This window comes from Ictalurus punctatus, chromosome 7 (assembly GCF_001660625.3).
Source record: "Ictalurus punctatus breed USDA103 chromosome 7, Coco_2.0, whole genome shotgun sequence".
NCBI classification, from domain to species: Eukaryota; Metazoa; Chordata; class Actinopteri; order Siluriformes; family Ictaluridae; genus Ictalurus; species Ictalurus punctatus.
The window spans coordinates 20,370,516-20,394,588 of record NC_030422.2 but is presented as its reverse complement, the minus strand read 5'-3'; the positions used below and the strand labels follow the sequence as shown (position 1 = coordinate 20,394,588).

The 24,073-nt window shown below is 37.5% G+C and overlaps 1 protein-coding gene and 1 long non-coding RNA gene across 5 annotated transcripts; one reads left to right on the top strand and one right to left on the bottom strand.

The window, feature by feature from the left end:
• Positions 1-516: 516 nt before the first annotated feature.
• LOC108268003 (uncharacterized) lies at positions 517-8,163 on the bottom strand. 2 transcript variants are annotated; one of them, XR_008396685.1, is made up of 6 exons: positions 8,052-8,163; positions 6,441-6,515; positions 6,162-6,228; positions 2,830-2,952; positions 999-1,084; positions 517-871 (listed from the first exon to the last, which is right to left on the bottom strand). It is a non-coding gene; the product is annotated as an uncharacterized LOC108268003 (long non-coding RNA). The 2 variants fall into 2 exon arrangements; XR_001813222.3 differs by having other exon boundaries at positions 517-1,084.
• Positions 7,638-23,714, top strand: zgc:194930 (uncharacterized protein LOC557813 homolog). 3 transcript variants are annotated; one of them, XM_017472629.3, is made up of 3 exons: positions 7,638-7,899; positions 18,112-18,164; positions 21,558-23,714. In XM_017472629.3, the coding sequence occupies exons 2-3, from the start codon at positions 18,133-18,135 to the stop codon at positions 22,192-22,194; spliced, it is 669 nt and encodes a 222-aa protein (XP_017328118.1). In that variant the 5' UTR covers positions 7,638-7,899; positions 18,112-18,132; the 3' UTR covers positions 22,195-23,714. The 3 variants fall into 3 exon arrangements, with proteins under 3 accessions (XP_017328118.1, XP_017328119.1, XP_053537374.1); XM_017472630.3 differs by lacking the exon at positions 7,638-7,899 and adding an exon at positions 7,929-8,959; XM_053681399.1 differs by lacking the exon at positions 7,638-7,899 and adding an exon at positions 9,013-17,949.
• Positions 23,715-24,073: the final 359 nt, after the last annotated feature.

The following is a 24,073-nucleotide window of genomic DNA, read 5'->3' as shown; positions in this document are numbered from 1 at the left end:
TCAATGGTTTTTTTTTTTTAACAGAAATTATACTTTTGACAGCTCCTTTCAAGTGTCAAAACCAGCATTATAGTTTCAGTCACTATATTATTATTTACTAGAATTATTTGGCAGCTGAAAAGACCACAAAATGCTATGAGAGTAAGAAAGTTATGTGAAAGGTTGAGAGAGTTGCAATCATGTCAGTAAGACTAAACATACAGTTACTCATAAGGTGATAACCAGTTGAAAGACAAACATCCGCTTAGGTATGAGAGCCATTATGCCTTAATTTTTACTTCTTTTTTTTTTTTAAATGACATCCATCATAGATTAATGAATACACTTTGTCAACAGAATTACTCAAAAAAACATAGCCCACAGCTTTTAGTATAATGTACTGTATTGCATTATATATATAGTATATACAGTATTAACTATTATATATACATATATTAGTGTGTGTAAGTACATATATATATATATATATATATATATATATATATATATATATATATATATATATATTACTTTCATAATTATTTAGAATTTTGCCAAGAGTCTAATAATTATTATTTAGACTATTTAAGTCCAGTGAAACAGCTGACACCATAATGCGCATTAATGTAGTATTATAGTTACAGTTAAAGCACTGAGGTTGGTTTAGGTGTGGTGCATTTACTTATGGCGTTTACCAAGGCAGCCTTTTTTAAACTGTCAAAGTTTAAAGTTTGAGAAAGACTACAGCAAACATTTTAATGCGTTTGTTGGTTTTAATAATACATCATGTTTTTACACCACAATTTGCTCTGTAACTGTGTCCTTTTTACAGTGGAATATTACTTATTTCTTGGTACAAGTGCTTTGAATCTTCTTCATGGTGTTGGCTGAGCTGAGAGATTTAAAGATGAATAGACAAGTATGTAGGAAAACATTCTTTCTAGAGTATGTATGTAGAAGGCAAAAAAAAAAGCAGCTTTATTTTAAAATGATTTATTTCTCCAGACACACACACTTACCATAGTCTAAGGTTTACAGTATCTTGTTTCTTGGCTTTGTGCCACCTCTTTGGTCATCATCCTTGAGTGTCACATGGATCGTATTACTGTGGAAAAGAATAGAAAAAAAATCATCTCAGATAACAAGTATAAGATTCCTTGAAGGCAAACCAGATATCCACCATACTGCCACCATTGCCCCATGGGTAACCCACTAAGAAGGAAACATGGTTAGGGGATTTCTGTGTTGAATATTTGACCAAGAGAACACATATGAAATTTAATCTGTACATACACTTTAATAATGTAATAAAATAATTTTCATACATATTAAGTCAGACATAAGTCAGTGTGTGCTGCTGTGATAGGTGAATAATCAATGACAAAGTGGTGTGATATGGTTCAATGCAAAAAGGAGAAATGTTTTATTCCTCTTGTAACACTGCAATTAGCAAATTATTATATTATTTATTTAAGATAAACATAGTGTTTAATGTCACAAATTTATAGTTAGATTTAATGGTGTGGAACTTCCATGAAACAAGTTAGTTCCTGCTATCATTTACACTGTATAAGCTATAAATAGTAATTCCTTCACCATCCACTTTGTCTTGTTAATAAAACAAAAGCAGACTCTCCTGTGGTGGAAAATTTACTGTTACAAAGTGCTGACACCTGACACTCCACCCATGATTGGTAAAGAAACATCTCCCTACAGAAAGCTACACAATATGAGTGACTATATGCTTTCCTTTCTTAAATAAGCATGTGTTGTTTTAATGTATTAATTATTCGATTTAGATTATGTGAGTGTCTGTCATACATGTCCGTGTGAATGAGCTGAATGAGCTGTGAGATATAGAACACATTAACACATTGATATAGACCTTTGATTTCTCTTGCAGTGGCACTACTCTCAGAGCATCACTGTTATAGAAAATTAATAAATATTTTATTATAATCAGATTTGAGAATTCACCAGCACTATGGTATAATATACAATAAGCCCTGTACTGAAAGAACATTTTGTAATCCATTTATAAAGGATGAATAACACTAGCCTAAGGGTTGCATAGTTAAGAGGAACAAATATCCTTTTCCAATTATATCATCTGATGATTCACACAGAATTAACACTGGGGCACAAACACAATACACAGATATTGACCTAAATAAAATATTGCTTGATTAGTTTTATATCTACAAACATATTAATTATATATAGTACTGTGCAAAAATAGGCACCCTATTTTTTAAGTACAAACTTAATTTTATTTTATGACTTCTACATTATCAAGTCAGTTCAAAAAACATTTTAGATTCCAAAACATTAGCTTTCTAGCACAAAATTAAATGTTACAGAAAAATGTCAGTAAAGAAATTAACATATTATGTAAAAGACCACCTTTCATACAAAAAACACAATGAAGGCTGCTGGGTTTTGCTGCAAAAATAAGAAGCAAGTTCGAGAGTCAAAATCTCCATTTGTCACACCAAATATTGACTTTGTTTCATTTGCCAATGTTTACTGCTCTTATTGTAAAATGTAGAAGCATTTTATTTCATTATTTTGAAGGCATCTTTGCTCTACAGCATTTCTTTGCATGTGCCTAAAACCTCTGCACAGTACTGTATACTTACAGTATCTCACAAAAGTGAGTACAGCCCTCACATTTTTGTAAATATTTGATTATATATTTTCATGTGATAACACTGAAGAAATGCCACTTTGCTACAATGTAAAGTAGTGAGTGTACAGCTTGTATAACAGTGTAAATTTGCTGTCCCCTCAAAATAACTCAACACACAGCCATTAATGTCTAAACCGCTGGCAACAAAAGTGAATACACACCTAAGTGAAAATGTCCAAATTGGGTCCAATTAGCCATTTTCCCTCCCTGCTGTCATGTGACTTGTTAGTGTTACAAGGTCTCAGGTGTGAATGGGGAGCAGGTGTACTCACTTTTGTGAGATACTGTAAAAAAGACACAACGGGTGGTTATGAAACAGTACAGCAAAAGTTTAAAAATGGAATTGCCAACTGAACAATCAATAGCTAATCTTTCCATAATGAAACTGAAGTACAGTGGTGCTTGAATGTTTGTGAACCCTTTAGAATTTTCTACATTTCTGCATAAATATGACCTAAAACAACATCAGATCTTCACACTAAAAGTTCTAAGAGGAGATACAGAAAACCCAATCAAGCAAAATAGACAAAAATATTTTACTTGGTCATTTATTTATTGAGAAAAATGCTACAATATTAAATATCTGTAAGTGGCAAAAGTATGTGAACCTTTGCTTTCAGTATCTGGTGTGACCCTCTTGTGCAGCAATAAGTGCAACTAAGTTTCCGGTAACTGTTTATCAGTCCTGCACATCGGCTTGGAGGAATTTTAGCCCATTCCTCAGTATTCTGGGAATGTTGGTGGGTTTCCTCACATGAACTGCTTGCTTCAGGTCCTTCCATAACATTTCTATTGAATTAAGGTCAGGAGTTTGACTTGGTCATTCCAAAACATTAACTTTATTCTTCTTTAACCATTCTTTGGTAGATGTGCTTAGGGTCATTGTCTTGCTGTCTTGACCCACTTTCTCTTGAGATTCACTTCATGGACAGATGTGCTGACATTTTCCTTTAGAATTCTCTAGTATAATTCAGAATTTATTGTTCCATCAATGATGGCAAGCTGTCCTGACCCAGATGCAGCAAAACAGGCCCCAAGCATGATACTACCACCACCATGTTTCACAGATGGGATAAGGTTCTTATTCTGGAATGCAGTATTTTGTTTTCTCCAAACATAACGCTTCTCATTTAAACCAATAAGTTCCATTTTAGTTTAATCTATCCAAAAGCAGTTTTCCAATAGCATTCTGGCTTGTCCATGTGATCTTTAGCAAACTGTGGAATGGTGAAGTTCAAACTCTTTACAGATGGTTTTGTAACCTTTCCAGCCTGATGAACTCCAACAACTCTTTTTCTGAGGTCCAAACAAAAAAGAGACAGAATATAAGGACTTTTTTTTTTTTTATTTACATTTAACTAACCCTATTTGTTAAGATGCTGCAACTGGTAAACTAGCCAGTTAGAATGGGAGAAAACACAGCGATTAAACAACTAACTGAGAAGTTTACTTTTAACTTATTAACACCTGATTATTTCCATTTGTCCATTTGTTTAGAAGTGTTATCCTTGTTGTCCTCTTTAGTAAAGTCACAGCTTATGATTCAGCCTTGGATCTTAAATATTATTATTCTGTAACTACAATGAATTATTCAGTAACTCCTGTAAAACTAATAGGAAACATGTAGTTACAAGAGCGAGAAATGTATGCATGAACAAAGGGCAGGTTGAGAGGACAGAAATGATAAAATGTTGGTTCTTCCCTGGGCCCTAGATTAAAGGGACCTGTAAATAACTAAAACAGTACATTTGCAACAGTAACCAGTACCTCCTTTGCAGCAGTATCCAGTACCTTCTACTCTGCTGACTGAGTCTCACAAACACACACATTCTACAGATATTGCACATGTATATTTACAGTATACCAAAGATATTGCACATGTATATATACAAATTGAACTCTAGCATGTGTACATACACACTGATCTATTTTAGTGTTTCTAATATTTATATTTCTCATATTATTTTTTATTTTATACTACTTCTGACGTATAGGTATTTATAGAAATTATTTTCCTTTCTTTGTTGTTACTCCTCCTACTTGTGCTGATGTGTCAACTTGAATTTCCTCTACAGGGGATCAATAAAGGTACATATTATCTTATTTTAGAAAGTGACATTTGAACACTGTACTGGAGACTTTTAGTTTTCTTATACAGTACTTTTTAAACTGTGCAGGTGGTTCCTTCTGTTCCCAAGTTAAGTATCCTTATAAGTGTACCTTTTTTTTTAATTATTGCTCACTTTTATTGAGGCTACACTTTTAAAATGTATTGTCATATTTGACATTCATCTATACTAAGAAGAGACCTCATGAAATACTTGAATTATTCATTACCATTAAAAGCATTCATTTTAAAATTGACCTTTTAAAACTAAACACAGTGGGGTTATTTGCTTTAATTGTTAATTCATTACAATACCCTATTCCTGATATCCTTCTAAATTTCCACAAAAAAAAAAAATGTTGTTGTTATGGCTATTCACATTTGTTTACTGTGACCTAGCAAATCATTAGCTAGTTTGCCTTTTTTTAGACAAAAGAATACCTAGAATAATAAAGTGAATACTCAGAAAAATTCAATATTTCCCCTCAAAAGAAGCATTTGTATTAATTTTATCACTCTTTGCCCACTCATTCGCCAGTTTAGTGGTACACCTAGGATATACATAAATGTATTAAACTTTTTATCAGGTACATGTACGCCTACCACACTGGTCTCTGCACTGACATGTTAGTGTCATGGTTTTGAGTTTGGCATGTAATACGCACAGTAGCTTTCATTTTCTTAACAGAGTAAAGAGAGATTGGCTAAAGTCAGTATCTGTAGTACACTTAAAAAGAGCACCTAACAGTACCTGATGTAATAACCAATGTTCTCTATATGGCCAAAGGTTTGTAGATGCCCTGACCAATCAAACTCATACATATATCCCATTCCAGCTTTAGTTTTCCTTTGCTTTGTCAAAATATCCTCCACTCTTCTTTGAAAGCTTTCCACTAGATTTTGGAACATGGCTGTGGGGATTTGTGTTCATTCAGCCAAAAGAGTGTTAGTGAGGTTAAGCATTGATGTTGGGTGAGGAGGCCTTGGTGCGCAGTCAGTGTTCCAGTTCATCCCAAAGGTTTTCAGTGGGGTTGAGGTCAGGGCTTTGTGCCAGCCACTCGAGTTCTTCGATACCAACCTTGGCAAATCATATCTTCTTGGACCTCACTTTGTGCGCAGGGGCACTGTCATACTGGAACATGGGTTTGGGTTAGTTAGTTCCAGAGAAAGGAATTTGTAATGCTACAGCATACAAAGATATTCTAGGCAATTATGTATTTCAAACTTTGTGGCAACAATGAGGGGAACACCCACATATGGGTGTGATATCCAGGTGTCCACAAACCTTTGGCTGAAGAGTGTATGTAGATAATGGGTCAATAAAATTTTAAAAGACATAGATTATAATCTAGCATAGGTTTAGTCTAGCATTGACTGACCACCTACCAGCTGCCAAACACAGGCCGGGCTGATCAAGCTTCATCTTGACACCATCTTTGGCAGCTGTGTATTTCTGGTAGATGGAACAGCATTTTTTAAAATAATCACTACTTATGCTACATTGTAGACAGATTATTTAACACACACACACACACACACACACACACACACACACACACACAGAGAGAGAGAAAGAGAGAGAGAGAGAGAGAGAGAGAGAGAGAGAAACTCAAACATTTATTAAACACTTTAGTCAAGTAATAAGCAAGCTGCAAAATTACTTACCAACTGGAAAAGATGGACTACCAGTTGTGACTAGCCAGTTTTGGCAGCTGGTAGCTTGTCACACCAAGCTCCCTGCTAAAAAAAAACAAAAACCAACAGAAACCATGACAGAAAAAGGTTTCCACTACAAATACCATTACAAACCATTAGCTAATCATTTAAACCATTATCATTAACAGTCCTTAATTGTATCCACTACAGTAGACATAACACACCACCAAAAGAAGGCAACAAATTACCAGTTGAGACCCACAAGGACCGTTACAGTTTCCATTAAAACCAATACAATTCCCATTATAATCATTAAATCCATTACAAATTCAGTGAGGGTTTCTACTGGGTTTTTTGTTCAGCGGGGCTGTTTTTTTTTTTTTTTTTTCTTTCAGCAGGGATGGTAGGTGTACCCATAATGGGCCAATTAAAATGCTAAGACTCATAAGAAAATGCCTCTTCGATATAGTTTTAAAGGATTTTAATAGGTTTTTAAATAGATCTTTAACTTTATAAAATGGCTCATCCCTGATGGTGTAAGATTTTACACAGCTACAAATTTTAATAGTTCCCAGAGTGATAAATTATTTTTTTTAAGTGTATTCTCAGTGGTTTTGACCGTGAATACAGTTTTAAGAAACTTTCTAACGACAAAAATGTTTGCTCTAATGAGCAGTCTGGTGCTATACTAGTAGCTAGCGTTATACAGTGTGTTGTGTATGTATGTAAAGCAATGGTTCTCAAATTGGGGGCCGCGGCCGCTTTAGGGCCCGCCAGGGGGCGCCCAGGGGGCCTCAACAATTTGGTCGGAGACACCAAGCCCATCCCTCCCACTAGTACGTTTTCTCTCTCACACTCTCAGACAACACACACACACAATCATTTCATAATGTAATGTAATGTAAAGATATAAGATGTAATTATTAATAATAATAATAAAGGGATATATATTCAGAAGTCTGTATTTTTAATGTGTTTTAAAGACATCTTGCAAAAGGGGGGCCTCGGTCAAATGTCAATGCCATTTGGGGGGCCTTGCCCTGGAAAAGTTTGGGAACCCCTGATGTAGAGATGCTTAATGGCCTCTGCTTAAATAAGGCCTTGTCCTCTCAGCAAACTCTTTCCTATCACATGTATTATGTCATTACAATGTGAAACGTTTTTGCTCCTGGTCAGGCTTGAGAGAGGGAGACTCCTATCTGAAAGTCAAATAGGCGCCATAGGGCTGACACACCAGGAGCGTCCCTCCTGCAAGCAGGAAAAAAACAACACACACACACACACACCAAAGCTGCCCTTGTGTCAACAAACTCCACTGCCATGTTCCAGGAGAAGCCTCTGGACTACTTAATGCCTATTTTTTTCTACTTAAGAGACTACAGTTTTGGGAAATAAATGAATACTGGAGTTATCTGTGAAAATACGGCACCTCCGGCAAACACTTGCCACACCTTCATCCCTCTAACAGGTAAAGCCTTTATGTGTGTAATGGCTACAGCGTTCAGACTTTGGAGTCTTTCCCGGAAATAATGATTTTATTTTATTTTTTTAAACGCGAAAAGGCTAGCACACGAAATTATTTTTGATTCGGCGGACTTCCTGAGCCGAGCACTTCCTCACCTGTTGCGCTTCCCGTTCAACGCCTTTACTCTCAGTCTTACGCGTTCAAACATGGTGGTGATAAAAGGATTCGTTTCACGTTGGCGTAAACGCTGCTTTGAAACGGGACAACTCTGCTCATAAAGAACTAGTTTGTGGTGTTAACATTAATCTTGCGCAGGTGGACAACTCGGATTTAGGTGTCGTTTTCGTTTCGCTTCGCTTCCCGTCGCATGTTTACAGGCTACAACGTCATTAGCTGGATATAAATCGGGTTATAAACTAGTAAAGAGGTTAAACCTGAGCTGAAATATATTCAGACGGCTGAGAAGGTGATAAATGCTCCATATAGAAGGTTCCTGAAGGTGACTGAGTGAACAGGTGCAGGCTGGACTAATCATGTAGTATCAGACTATAGCTGGACTGAACGTAATGGTGTTGTTTAGGGGGGGATTATTATTATTATTATTATTATTATTATTATTATTATTATTATTATTGCCTCAAGGTTCATGTTAGTTTTCCTGGAAATATAATTTTGGTGAGCTGTTTATAGAAATCACATGCACTAGATGATAACCTAACCTAATCTGTGTAGACCTAGGTCTGTTGCTTTTCATTTATTATATTATCATAGCCTATATGAATGACTGATGAGTGATTTAGATGGTGCGTATTTGTATTTGCACATTGAGGGGTTGACCAGGTAAGAGCAGTTTGTCAGGGTGTTTACTGTTGGAGGCTTTGTTTACAGTATCGTAGGTAATGAGGTGTGGTCATGATGAGCCGAGCCACCACAATACTCCACATGAAAGTGGAATTAGGCTGAAGTATTAGTGTTATTGTGTTTCAGTAAACTTTCACATTATGACATGTATGCGTATGGGTGTAGCCTGCACTTTTGATAGCTTTGTAAGCATGCCATTCAGGTAAACACACTTGTTTTCCTTCTAATAATACTATATATAGAGTATGGAGGCCAAGATGAAGCGTCAGGCCTCTCAGATGTTTTAGTTTTGCATATCTCTTTAAGGTCTGGTTGCACCCAAAATTGAAAAGGAAGAAATTTACATTTAAAGATTTCATTCCAGCTGTGGCACAGGAGAATTGTGGTCTGATTATAAACTGAATTGATTAGGCTTCTGTTTGTTTGCTTGTGTTTGGGTGCTATTTATCAACAACTTGATCAAAGCCTGACATTCTCTATCATATAGCAAGGTTTTAGACGTAGAGGGTTTCTACCACCACGTTTGTTAAACTGGCTTTTTACCTGAAGTGATCTTTGTAGGCTGACAGGCAATGCAAGATAAATAAAGTCAATAAAATATTTCTGCTTGGGTGAAATATATTGATGGTTTGGAAAGTTAAGTTGTCAGAGTGTATCACCCAAGAAAAAAAGGAATTTTCTGTCTTTTTTGGTTGCTATAGCAACATCCGACAGGTTTTCCCAGGCCGCATGTATTATATCACATTAATCATAAGTCATTACTGAGTTTTGTTTTTTTTTTGTTTTTTTTAATGGTAAAAGTAAATTAATAACCTAAGACAACCAAGAATTAAGAATAGGACAGGTTACAATTGTATTAAATTTTATTACTGGTTACATTTAAAATTTCTATTTAGACACCTATAAATGTACTCCAGGACACTGTCAGAGTTTAGGATTGATATAAAACAAACCTTTTCCACCAGCTGATTGAGAGTGATCAAGCGCAGTAAATAAGCAAAAATATATTTAGTGATAAACTAGAGAGTGACTACTCAAATACAGACAGACATCTTTCTCTCTGTCTGTCTGCAGGTAGTATTTTGCATAAAAGCTTTTTTTGGGACTTAGAAACGTCTCCTCCCTTTTATTGTATTGTGTGCTTGGGAAGTAAACAGAGATATCTTCATGTCTTACGACATCATCTCCACATGACAAAACTGTCTGTAACATCCAGTTTGTCCCTGCAACTTGCAATATTCTAGTGTAACCAAGAGTGTCGCACATAATAACTGCCGTTGTTAGCAAATGATAACGATACCTTTTTAAGTACATGTTGTTGACTCGTGCTAACTGTGACGCTACAACCAATATGCAAACGCCAGTCAAATGACGACCAGGCAGCAGCTTTCATTTACGTGCTGGTCCAAGAAAATACTTCTGTGTTAGAGCCAACAAACCAACAAGGAAGTTGAGCAGCCAGAATCATATACATAGATGGATTAATCACTACATCGCAATCATGAAATTCAGCAATTCTGAAATAAACATTTAGAAAGACAGACTGAGGTTCTCCTAAAACATCTGAAAGTCTTTTTTTTTTTTTTTTAATCCGTTGAATAACTTTAGAGTTAAAACATATTGAGTTACTGTTGCGCAGCTGGTAGCATTGCTGCCTTACAGCTCCAGGGTTCCTGGTTCAATTCTGAGCGTGGGTTACTGTCTGTGTTGAGCTTCTGTGCATGTTCTCCTTGTGATCATGTCGGTCTCTTCAGGCAATCTCCTGTGTCCTCACCTCACTTTTTTCTTCCAAAATTTGCCAGTAGGTGGATTGGCAACTTTGAATTGCCCCTATGTGTGCATATGTGTGCTCCTTATCCAGGGTGTACTCCTGCCTCACGCCCAGTGCTCCCTGGATAGACTTCAGATCCACTGCAACCCTGACCAGAATAAAGCAGTTACTGTGGATGAATGAATGAAAAATGACTCGATGTGTTATCACATAGATAGTTATATGGAAGTACCTGAGGATTCAGGCTAAAAAGACCTGTTAGCAGTTTTCAGCGTGATGGTGAGACACATCTGTTTGTTCAGCACTTGATGTTTTCAGTGCTATATGTTTTGACACAGACCCGGTTCAGACACAACAGCGTTGATGTTTATGGTTAAAGTCAGTGATCCCTTTGGTGTATCAAATTTGCTGATGCTTACAGAAAGCATTGCTAATGAATGCCCTTTGTTTTGTATATGCTCATCAGCCAATTAGCTGGTGTGGTCCTTCTCAAGAGGCTTTGTAATAAACGCTGTTTCATTGTGAAACATTCTCTATAGCAACCAGCACCAGGGAAACAAACACCATATCTGCCCTATGCACCTGTTTGATTTATAAAGCTTCAGTTCACTGGATTGAGTTGCAGCCACAAGCTACAGACTACCCTCAATTGGAATTGACATCGGCACATGGTAGAAGGAAAGACACACACGGGTACACACAGAGTGGAGAATAGAAAGACAAAGATGACGTAGACTCAGAAGAGATTGGGGGGGATGGGTAAAAGAAGAGAAAAGGGAACAGGAGTGATGTCAGACCAGTTTTGTTCATTTTTTAAAATAAATCAATAACTAGTGCGTGTCCACACAGAAGACAGCACTCTCACCCTTCTACAATGTCATACCCAAACTGAGCGCAATCTTATAAGACCATTTCAAGAATAGTATTTGCTTCCTATCATACATTCACACTAGCAAGCAGCAAGTCGCTAGTAGTTTGACTCGTGTGTGTGTGTGTGTGTGTGTGTGTTTTGAGACAGTGTGACAATGTGCTAGGCTTTTTACTAGCTCGTACAAAAAAAAAAGTTTTTATACGTGTTTAACGAGAGATCATACAGTATATGACAGGATAATATGAAAAATTTCTCCTGTTTTTATGAACCAAACAGTAAATAAGTACTACTTGCAGGTAGGAATTACATTTGTCTTTTGGATTTATCGCGCTACTGCATTGTACTTCATTTGCATAGAAGTGAGAAAATCTTAATTCACAGGCGCTTGTCACGCTGCCGCACTGTTGCTTGCTTCTGTCGCTGAAATCATGGCTCCATTTTGCACACGTACATAGAAAATGAACTGTCCCCTGACGCTTTGTCACATGGTGGTGTGAATACAGGGTTGCCCCAAAGATGCCCCTTTTTTAATGTTCTTTCTTATCTTTTCACACAGACAAACATTTGAGAAACACTGAAGAATATTTTAAGAAACCGCAGACTAATCCTAAAAATAAGAGCTTTATATATGTGGTACTTAAATTTTCTTGCACCACTTTTTCAGTCATAATGCACTTCATAGGCATACTGTATAGGCTACATGTTTATGCAAAACATGTTCACGCTACATGATGTGGAATAGTGCAGTGAAACAATTTCAACATTTATTTTTAATAGAAGCTCTTTATAAAAGTTTTATTTAACCGTTGATCTTGACAATACACATGGCCAAATATTACCTACTTACTGTAGCTTATAGCAAACTTTATATTCTTTCCATGCGTCTTACTGTAAATACTTGATCCACTGAAATTGAAGTGGGAAGAATGGTGAGTAACTGACTTGGTAATATAGTAGACTAGTTATAAATTGCTTTAACTGTTGATTTAAAAACAGTCCCTCCAGGATTTCCTGATCGCAGAAATTAATGGAAACTCAAGGAAACTTCGCAGTTTCAGAGGAGCGTGCAAATTTTCAAAATTATTGCAGATTTTCTGCAGATTTGGGCCAAGACATCATCACAACGGGCCACGTGACGTCATTCAGCCAAAGCCGTGTTCGTCACATGCGTCACACGAGTACAGCTAAAAGGTCTCATTTACTAACAAACATCACTGCGAAAGACAATTCCATGCAATTGTGATTTCGCCGAACACAAGTAGTTTTCCACAAAATCTCAGCAAATTGCATCGCAAATTTTTGAAAAAAGCCACACCAAAATCGAGCATTTTTGGCTGCAACAATCACAAAAAAACTCAGTGAAATCCTCCATGGCTTATAAAAATCTTTGTAAGTTTTAACTGACTAAAAACCAGCAAGTAAAAGTAATACTATAAGGATATACACTTCATGGAATAGTTTCCATGTAACCTACTACTGCATCAGCAAAGAGCCCAGAATGTGTTTAGCCAATTTACAAACATGTGCTTTATTTTTATTATTCAATAGAACACAGCATTTGCTTATACATTGTGGATTATAATCCTGCAGCCAAAATCCAAAAAAAGCACTGGACCTTAACACATTAACTGAATGTCTTTTTTTAATGCTACATACTTAAAATAGGGAGCATATGGCTTAATTAGGGCTGCAACTAACGATTATTTTTATAATCGATTCATGATTATTTCTTCGATTAATCGATTAGTTGGGTTAAAAGCCCAATTTTTATTTTCTGTATCTTTTTGAAAAAACATCTTATTTCACATTCTGTGTGATTTTGTTCTTCAAACATTGTGCAAATTGAAGGCTAGGTGTTAAATGTATCTATGTGGGCTGTTCTACATTGTGCAAAGGATTTTTTTTTTTAATATGGACATTATATTTTGAAAACAAAAAATACAACTGATTTTTCACAAGTTTTAAAACAGAAGTTAAATCACTATATTAAAAAAAAAATAAGAAAAACAAAAGCACAGACTAAGTGTTAACTGGTAAGAGGTTGAAAGTTCTGCAGTAACACACACATTCACTCATCTGAACACAGCAACATGTTACTTTATTCTGTAAATGTATGATACTTCTTATATTTATATACAATTATATATTATAACCTCATTAAAGTTACTGCTGTCATAAAAACACAATTACTTTTGTTTATAAATATAGCATCAGACAACATATTTGATCAAAATGAATATTTTAGTCAGAGTTATTGCTTTTCCTTTCTACTGTGCACTGTTTGATTGGTGCGCGCTCATTCAGTGAAGTTTAATGGAGACTCACTTGCTGTCAGGACGAGGCTTTATGTAAAATGGAAATACTGGCGTGAATTTCTAATATCCACAGATTAGGATATAAATATAATATAATTATCGATTAGTTGTTGCAGCCCTAGCCTTAATACAGCAGAGTCAGTAAGTGTTGCTATAGGAAAATAATCAACAACAAGGTGGTGTGATGTTACATCCCTCAAGATTGATTATTTTCCAGTTAAACCAGTGCTTTATTCCTGTTATCTGTTATACCACAGCTATTTTAATAGTTACATTTTCCATTAATTACAGAAGGACACATTATTTAACTTTGTGGAACACCCACAAAACAAGTTAGTTCCAATTATTATTTATGTTATAGCAGCTATAAACAGCTGTTCCCTCACAGCCCTCTTGAAGAAAAAAAAAAACAAAAAACGATAGAAACCACAACAAAAATTATAATGGTTTTCAACAACAAATACCATCACAAACCATCAGCTAACCTTTAAAACCATTACCATTATTGGACCTTAATGGTATCTACTAGACATCTACTAACATGCCACCAATAGAAGGCAACAGATTACTAGCAGAGACCCACAGGGACCATTAGAGTTTCCATTAAAACCAATACAATTCCTCTCTTCTGAAGACTTTGCAATGAATGAAAACTTTTTGAGATTTCAGAAATATTGTGGTATAAAAAAATATTAGCCAATTTTAGATTAGCTCACTAATACTTAGCTTTTTAAAATTAATTGAGGAAACCACATATTGTGATCACAATAGTATTAATTGTGCCCTTGAGCTGCTGCCTAATGCTGATAAAAAATAAATAAATGAAGATGAGGGTAAAGATTTAAACCTGATTTCTTGCCAAATTCATAACCATTCAAATGAATTGAAGTGAGTCTGATATCATCTGGGCTTTTTTCCAGTTTTCAGTCGTTCAGTTTCAGTGAGCCTGTGTCCAGTGTAACCTCAATATAATACCTCAGAGTAAATACCCTGTTCTTTGTCGACAGGAGTAGATCCTGATGTGTCACAGCACATCTGCCTCAAGGTTTGATGTACTGTGTATCCTGAGATGCTTTTCTGCTCACCACGGTTGTAAGGGAAAGGGAGTAGTTATTTGAGTTATCGTAGCCTTTCTGTCAGCTTGAATGTGTTTGGCCATTCTCCTCTGACCTCTCTTATCAACAAGGCGTTTCCACCTGCAAAAATTCCACTCACTGGATATGTTTTGTTTTTTCACACCATTCTGTTTAATCTTTAGAGACTGGTGTGTGAAAATCGCAGGAGAGCATCAGTTTCTGAAATACTCCAACCAAATTCAACTTCTAGTGATTAACCGACTTTGTTAATACAGACCTTGTTATCATGGTTTTAGTTGACTAAGAACAAGGCAGAAGGAAATGAAACCAGAGCTCCTATGGGATTTGTTTATTGTGGCCTTTGTTAATCCTCTGGTGTGCTAGTGATTGTGTGTGTGTGTACGAGTCCATGTTCTTCCATTGTTTGCGAGAGATTTGCTACATGATTGCCTTGTTCTTTAAATGACTCTGCAGTATTGCAGGTTTCCTACACTTTAACGCAACAATCCAAGTTGTTGTTCAGACAGTATTTTAAAATGAACAAAACATTTTATGTATGTAAGCAAGATGTATGTTTACAGCACACTTGCTCATGTCTAGGTGAGAGAAAAAGAAAAAAAAAATCCTGGGTAAGGGAAAAAGGTAAAGGCCTGTTGTCTCTATAGTACGATACAAAGCATTTCACGCTTTCACAGCGCTAGAACAGAGCGCTGGCGCTCCAGCAGAGATTAGAAATTCGCTCTTCTTGTTAACTTCAATGGAGGAAGAGCTGCCAATTCATTACGCTCCAAATTTCAATCTGCAGTACTTTAAACTGCCAATCTTGAATAATCTCTGCCTTTCACCTCTCGCTGGTTTTCCAAGATGGAGCATTTCAATTTACTCCTGAAGATGGTGTGCAGCCCTTCGTCATTTTATCTTTAATCTCCTAATCTATCTAAATTTACTGGTTATATAATAATAATAATAAACTTTATTTTATAGAGCGCCTTTAAAAGCAGCTTGCCAAAGCGCTGTACACAAAATAAGCAGTACACAGAAAAAAAAAAAAATTATAATAGACATCAGCAGTCAAATGCAAGTTTAAAAAAGTAAGTCTTAGGTTGAGCTTTAAAAATGCCAAAGGTCTGAGCTTCCCTAAGTTTGCGAGGAAGAGAGTTCCAAAGGGAAGGAGCATAGAGAGAAAAAGCCCGTCATCCATAGATTTTAAGTGGGTTTGTGGAACAGTTAACAGATTACACTCTCAGGAGCGTAGTCTGCGATTTGGGGTGTAAGGAATTAATAAAGCATAAATACAAATAACCAAAATGATCTGGCAATATCTGAAGCCTTGTCTCCATTAGCTTTGTGACTCCCAATCCTCAGTGAATCTTGATTAATCTATATTAAAATAGTTTAACCTGACCAAAAGAAAGTATAATATTATAATCTAATCTTTATAGTGTAATAGTCTGCTGGAATACAGCATTTCTCAGAGTAAATAGCCTCCAGAAAGCTGGCAAATATGGAAAAAAAAAAATATGACCCTATTTCTCTTTCTATCTTTCTCTCTCCTTCCATGCGCTCTGTCTCTGTGAGCTGCGTACGATGTTGATACAGGGGAGAAAGAAATGTCCATGTGGCATATAACATAAGATCAAGCCTGATATCAGTTACTTTTTTGTTACAATATTTTATTTATTTTTTATATATTTTTATATATTTTAAATTATTCTTATGTAACGCTGGTGTGCAGAACTCAAACTGAGAAAGCTTTAATGCTGGTCCACTTCTTTATTGTTGCATGCTGCTGGAAGATGCCACATACTGTAAAAGCTGCCATTTTACTGGATGTATGTTTACACTGACTCGTGCTCTTTATCTGCTTCGTCCAAGTCCAGAACATTCATGTTTAATGCAGAGTCTCTATGACATTCTGCAGTGTTTAAAAAGCACATATGGGTTTTGTAGAATGGAAGATGCCCAGCGCAGTTTTATGGCCAGCATGATGCAGCGTCTGGCCGCAGATGAGGAGGTGCACAGCTGCTGTAGTAATCCTCCTGTAATAACTAGCTCATACTACAGCCAGTCAGACATGTACTACTACACACGTCTGGTGTTTAATCATCACCTAGTCACCTTTTTCTTTTTTTTTCCTCAACCTTGATTTTACAATTTTATTTTCACAACTTTTCCGAACTGTGGCATTTGCCATAAAATGATATACTGTACTGTGCTCTGAGGTCTGTCCTAATGTGAATGTACAGCTCAAACCAGAATAAGAATGTGACCGTAAGAACGAGAAGGCACAAGCCTTTCTTTCTCACCACACATCAGGAAGGAGGAAACTAGAAGGGGAGAAATGACCAGCCGTGTCCTTGTTCTATCACAGCCTTTCACAGACTGATCCATCAATTATTTACCTTGCATTTGGCCACAAAGAGCAGGAGGAATGGCATAGCCTGAATGTAAAAAAGAAAGGTCAGCACATCTGCGAAGGGATACGGAGCCATCCGCAGTGTCACACATGCAAGTTTGTCCCTCTGCGCTCGCAAGATTCAAGCCCTGCCGTGAACCTGGCAGAACCATATGTCAAATCAATATTCGATGGCACTGCCTCAGACTGAGAATGGTGAAAGCATTGTGGGTGTTATTTGATGGGTTTTTTTTTTTCTTTCTCCCGGTATAAAATACTGTGGCTGAAAGGTCAGATACATTGGGTGGGGCTTGTCTTCATGAATTCTGCCTTGGAGGGATGTAGATAGTGTGGTAGTCATCTAGTGCTGTCATGTCTGTTAAGGTGCTGACGCAATGTTGATCACGGTCTTATTTCTGCTATTGGCAATTCAGAGATGGAAACCTATAGGAACTCTGCTCTTACTCTCATTCTGACACTATTGTATTTCTTCAGTAGAAGTCCATCTTTACATATTTGTAATCCTTGCCATATGTCATTAATCTATTATCTCATTAATGTCATTAATCTATAATCGAATGGGGCGGCTGTGGCTCAGGTGGTTGAGCGGGTTGTCCACTAATCCACTAATCGTAGTGTTGGTGGATCGATTCCTGGCCCACATGGCTCCACATGCCGAAGTGTCCTTGGGCAAGACACTAAACCCCAAGTTGCTCCCGATGGCAAGTTAGCACCTTGCATGGCAGCTCTGCTACCATTGATGTGTGAGTGTGAATGGGTGAATGAGACACAGTGTAAAGCGCTTTGGATAAAAGCGCTATACAAGTGTGCCATTTACCATTTTACCATTTATTAGCTTTAAAACACATGATGAAAGCTGCCTGTGCCTAACAGATACAGTCCTATGTCCCCTTTTTTCTATCCAGCCCTGCTATCCAGTTGTCCAGATGGGGTGCAGATGCTGTAGCATGCTAAAAAGGTAAGAATGAAGAAATAACCTGAATTACTGATCCTCACTCCAGCCGAGTGACAAAAGCTCACTGTGGCCTGTTGGTGTTTATAAATGTCGAGTGTGTCAGAAAGTCGAGTGGAGGAAGAAAAGGCTTTGAGAAGCTGTTATTACTCTAAATATTGGTTGTTGTTCGCGAACAAATCAGCCATGCTAAAGGGATCAGAATAGCTACTGCATTGCCTTTTACTTTCTTTCTGCATTTATCCTGGAGGATCTAGCAGGATGAAAGAAAAGAACAGTGTTGTAAAGGCTTCATCTAAAGCACAAATATGACTGCTGAATATCACTGGCACTGTTAATGTGCTTTAAAATATTATCAAAAGCAAACCAGGTGGTTCTTCTGTGAAGAAGAAGAAAATATGTTATGAAAGACACCTGTGCTAAAAGGGAAATTGCAGCTTTAAACTCAAAGGATAACAAGCTACTTTTATCTCTTTCATCCAGGCTTAATGGTCAGGTAGTGTGTTATCTGTGAATGTAGCCAGCCTAAATGCTTAGTGTGTTATCTGTGAATGTAGCCAGCCTAAATAGTGAAGTAGTGAAATTATCCATGAATGTAGCCAGGCTAAATGATGAGGTAGTGCGTTATCTGTGAATGTACCCCGCCTAAATAGTGAGGTAGTGCGTTTATCCGTGAATGTAGCCAGGCTAAATGATGAGGTAGTGCGTTATCTGTGAATGTAGCCAGCCTAAATAGTGAGGTAGTGCGTTATCTGTGAATGTAGCCAGGCTAAATGGTCAGGTAGTACGTTATCTGTGAATGTAGCCAGGCTAAATGGTCAGGTAGTGTATTATCTGTGAATGTAGCCAGGCTAAATGGTCAGGTAGTGTGATATCTGTGAATGTAGCCAGGCTAAATGGTCAGGTAGTGTATTATCTGTGAATGTAGCCAGACTAAATGGTCAGGTAGTGTATTATCTGTGAATGTAGCCAGGCTAAATGGTCAGGTAATGTGTTATCTGTGAATGTAGCCAGGCTAAATGGTCAGGTAGTGTATTATCTGTGAATGTAGCCAGGCTAAATGGTCAGGTAATGTGTTATCTGTGAATGTAGCCAGGCTAAATGGTCAGGTAGTGTATTATCTGTGAATGTAGCCAGGCTAAATGGTCAGGTAGTACGTTATCTGTGAATGTAGCCAGGCTAAATGGTCAGGTAGTGTATTATCTGTGAATGTAGCCAGGCTAAATGGTCAGGTAGTGTGATATCTGTGAATGTAGCCAGACTAAATGGTCAGGTAGTGTATTATCTGTGAATGTAGCCAGGCTAAATGGTCAGGTAATGTGTTATCTGTGAATGTAGCCAGGCTAAATGGTCAGGTAGTGTATTATCTGTGAATGTAGCCAGGCTAAATGGTCAGGTAGTGTATTATCTGTGAATGTAGCCAGGCTAAATGGTCAGGTAATGTGTTATCTGTGAATGTAGCCAGGCTAAATGGTCAGGTAGTGTATTATCTGTGAATGTAGCCAGGCTAAATGGTCAGGTAGTGTATTATCTGTGAATGTAGCCAGACTAAATGGTCAGGTAGTGTATTATCTGTGAATGTAGCCAGACTAAATGGTCAGGTAGTGTATTATCTGTGAATGTAGCCAGGCTAAATGGTCAGGTAGTGCGTTATCTGTGAATGTAGCCATTCTAAATGGTCAGCAAGAATGTCATTTCCCAGTAGCCACCAATGATAATGGCCTCTATTTTGTTACTGCTATAAATTCGATAGTTTTGCTGGTTATAGTACAGATTCAGTGGAAGGTGTACATAATGCCCAGTGTCACACTTCTAGGCTTAGCTCGAGTTGGTTAAATGGATTGCCTCATGCAAATACCATACAAACGTGACCCAAAGCACACAAACTTTGTTCCACTTTTTTTGTTTAAACGCGTTCCCCTTAGACATTCACATTAAATGCCTCTTTGCTTTTTCCCAACACTTAATATTTCCTACACTGTGAGGATTTTGTTTTGGGTTATGACCATTACAATATCTGTGGGTTTGTGCAGGTATAGGTAAATCCCTATAAGCTAAAACAGGGTTCACTCTTGTGTGCTATATGGAAATCATATTCTGCCTTATTCTGATGCATCATAGTTACCAATGAAACTGAAAAGCAGACATGGCTAATTACCTTGACACCTCATATAAATGCCATTATTGTGTTGTCATCAGGTTCTTAAAGGGAATCTAAGGCTCTTTATAATGCTTAACATACTTTTGGCCAATACCTCATGAATTTCTCTACCATAAACAGAAGTTAACGTTGGCCTTGTATTTTCAAAACATTTGCAGCTGGCTGCACTGGATTCACTTCAAGACTAAAAGTAAACTGACATGAAAATGGTACGATCATGATTTTCATTGAAGGCTAGTGCACATGCACATTTAAACCTGTCAGTCAACTGAGTGAACTGGAAAATTGCCAACATCTGCAAGCCTATAGAAGCTTTCCCTGTTAACAGGGAGCACAGCTCAGCACAGTGTTCCATACAGACACAGCATGCTGTATCTGTGCAGAATAATTATACTTGATGGATCCAGCCTATGAGAATATATATTAATGACATGTATTGTAGCTCAGGTTGTGACATAAAGGAATACTGACAGAAACATAAATGTAAAAATAAACAACTACGCACAAACGAATATGCATGAAGATGAACAGATTGACATCGGCCAAGTTTGGTGTCTTCACCACTGGCTTCCTGTGTCTAGCTCTGGGGAGTAATCTGTCTCCTTCTCCCTCTTCAACCCCGGGTGGTTTTGTGGGCTTTCTTTTGGTGGAGGATGTGAAGTGCAGAAAGAGCTTTGCAGGAAACGTTACAGCTCTTATCACCATCCATAAATACACACACATGAACACAGTTCCTCATCTCTCAGGCTCTCACCTGCCTGTTAACAGGTGGGAAACCGTGCTGCTCATGCATGAGGGTTGTTTTGTGTTCCTTACAGGTTTTTTTAAAAAAAAATTATTAGGCTTCTGAAAGCGAGCCACCATTATATAATGTGCTAATGAGGAAAAGAGAGAGGTAGTCACAGAGCAGAGCACAATAGTGGACTCCTTGCAGAGGGCATTACTGCGTCAGAGGCTGCGTTTGCGTACCCAATGCAAATTTAGTGTGCAGTCAAATCGAGTGGTTTGACTTATCAAGTTGTAAAAGAAGCAAATAACCAGGCTTTTGTTTGGAGCACTATGGGTTTGTCAGGGTCTCTTTTTCTTCCTCGATATCATGATTATTTCTGAATATCACTTTACATTATGGCTCACGCTTGTCCAGAAAGGACATTTTATCATCTGTATAAAGCAGTCTGCGATTTTTTTTTTCTTTTGCTGCATTGTGTTCTTTATCCGTCTCTCTGATTCCTTTGTAGTTACATCTATGACCCTACAGACCCTGTGGATGTCAATGAGCTGAAGCAAGATCCTTCCACGAATTCCTTAGTCTCTTCCTACCAATGTCACAGTCAGGCAGATGATGGGAAAAAACAAGGCTTTCACAATTTGGGCTACAACAGCAACCTCAGCAAATCCGACATTGAAAACAATCACATAAACCAGGCTAGGTCAAACCTTCCCCAGACAACAGGGGGCAAATCTAGTCTCTATATTTTGCAACCAGATGGAGGGGTCTCACCAACCCTTCCTAGTACTCCGCCTTTATGCCCCGTTTCACCATTGGTCACAGAACCTGGGAAACAAACAGAAAGGTTCCGGGACTCTGGCCTAGGAAATGGCTGCTTGTGCAGAACGGACCAGGAAGAGGAAGGAAGACAGAGAGCAGGGGACACGGCAGACGAGGAGAGCGTCATATCTGTGGACATCCATACCAGCAGCACCAGCCTCTCCTCAACCGAGACCAAGCTTGTGATAGACGAAGATTCGTCATTCTCCCAGAAAGCAGGATCGAAGGAAAAAGACACAGAGGACACTGTGAGTGTCACAGACTCTATGGTGGCAGAAGCACTCGCTGCCTTGGAGGCAGCCACTGCAGGGGAGGATTACGAGTAAGAACTGGAGCTCCCCACCTGTCATGACGCCTGGACCTGACCTGAAAGTGCACCAAATATGGCCAAAAAAAAATATTTTTTCCTTATATACGTATATTTCATATATAATGTATATTTCATTCACAAAGTCTTCATGAAGGATTTTTTTTTAAATGAACTTTTAAACAGATTCTATTTGTTTACAGGTCATACTGTAAATAAACAGAATATATAATATATTTGATGTGTTCTGCCAATCATCTTGGTAGCATGGAGTGTATGGGCTGTTACTTTCTGAACCTTTCTCAGTGCCTTTTATAGTCTATGCAAGTCTGTGATGAGCATTTCATTATTTTGTTTCATTGACCATATGCAATATTCCCCCTAACTTCATGATGATGATATAAGCTGGGGAGGGCAGACACACCGTTGGAGCAAGTGACCAATGGGTAATAGAAAAAGGACACTGTTGGTCTTCCTTCCCAAAATGTGAACACTTTTCAGTGGAACCGGGATTTTGAGCAGGTGCACCCTCATGGGGAGAGCTTTATTCTTGAAATTTAAACTGATAAACCCCAACACTGTAAACATGTCCACGTTGTCTTATTTTGGTCTTAATTGATCAGTTTGTAATTTTTTTTAAATTCTTAAATTTCTAATCAGACTGATCATCAACTTTTTAGTCTTGATTACAGACATCTTGATTCCATTAATGTGTAAAGAAAGCTTCTGTTGTCTTGGAGTTGAAGTGAACATCTGACTGACATTGACCATGAGTACTAGTTAGCCCTGCCTCTCGAGTTACTTCAGTAGCTTTAAGAAAACCACTGAGAGGACCCTCTCTTCAAACTAGGAGAGTGGGTTCACGTTTGAACTACTGGGAAAACTGTAGCAGTTTCCACATCCCTGTTCTGCAGGAAGTTACATGCGGAGAACACCTACATTTCATGCAGACTTTTCATAAATATTATTATTATTATTATTATTATTATTATTATTATTATTATAGTGCTAACTGCTGTGATGTTATGTATATGGATGTTATGACAGCTGGAGCTAGTGATGGTAGTTGACCAAAAAAAAAAAAAAAAAAACCTCAGCTGTGAAACAATGGTTAACTAAATGAGGCTCAAGATTTCAGTTGGTAACTTGATGTGAAGATGGACTTTGCATTTCCACAAAATTATGAAGAAGCACAGTAAAACGCTTTTCTCAACCTAGCAGGTAAATGTGATCTTACATTATCAGCCATATATATATATTTTTTTTTTCAAATGCTACTTTCGTAAGCTTTTCTGTTTATGAAAGTTAAACTTTCAGTAGCAAAGGATTCTGAAAGTGTGGTCTATGTATATGTTATAGTACAGCCAAAACTATTTTCTTTGGCAAAATGTATATATGTAAATGCACTCACTGTTTCATCTATAAATATTTATTGCTTTTCATGAGGAGATAAATACAGATGTGTATTTTAAAACAATTTTTGTCATTCAAAATCTGATCCACTTATTTAATAATAAAGCACAATGCCTGTGATCATGACTGGTATTGTTAGTAATCTAATAATATTTCTAAGGAATGCACTGCAAGATTCTCGCAAAAGTCTTCCGCACAGCAATAGACCCAAGATGCTCCAACTGTACATGAGCATGATGTCAAAAAAAAAAGTCAGCAGGAGGTAGGGCAGCAGTGGTGGCTTGGCGGTTAAGGCTCTGGGTTACTGATTGGAAGGTCAGGGGTTCAAGCCACAGCACTGCCAAGCTGCCACTGTTGGGCCCTTGAGTAAGGCCATTAACCCTCTCCACTACAGGGACACTGTATCATGGTTGACCCTGTGCTCTGACCCCAACCTCCTATGCTTCCTGGGATATGCAAAGAAAAGGATTTCGCTGTAATGTATA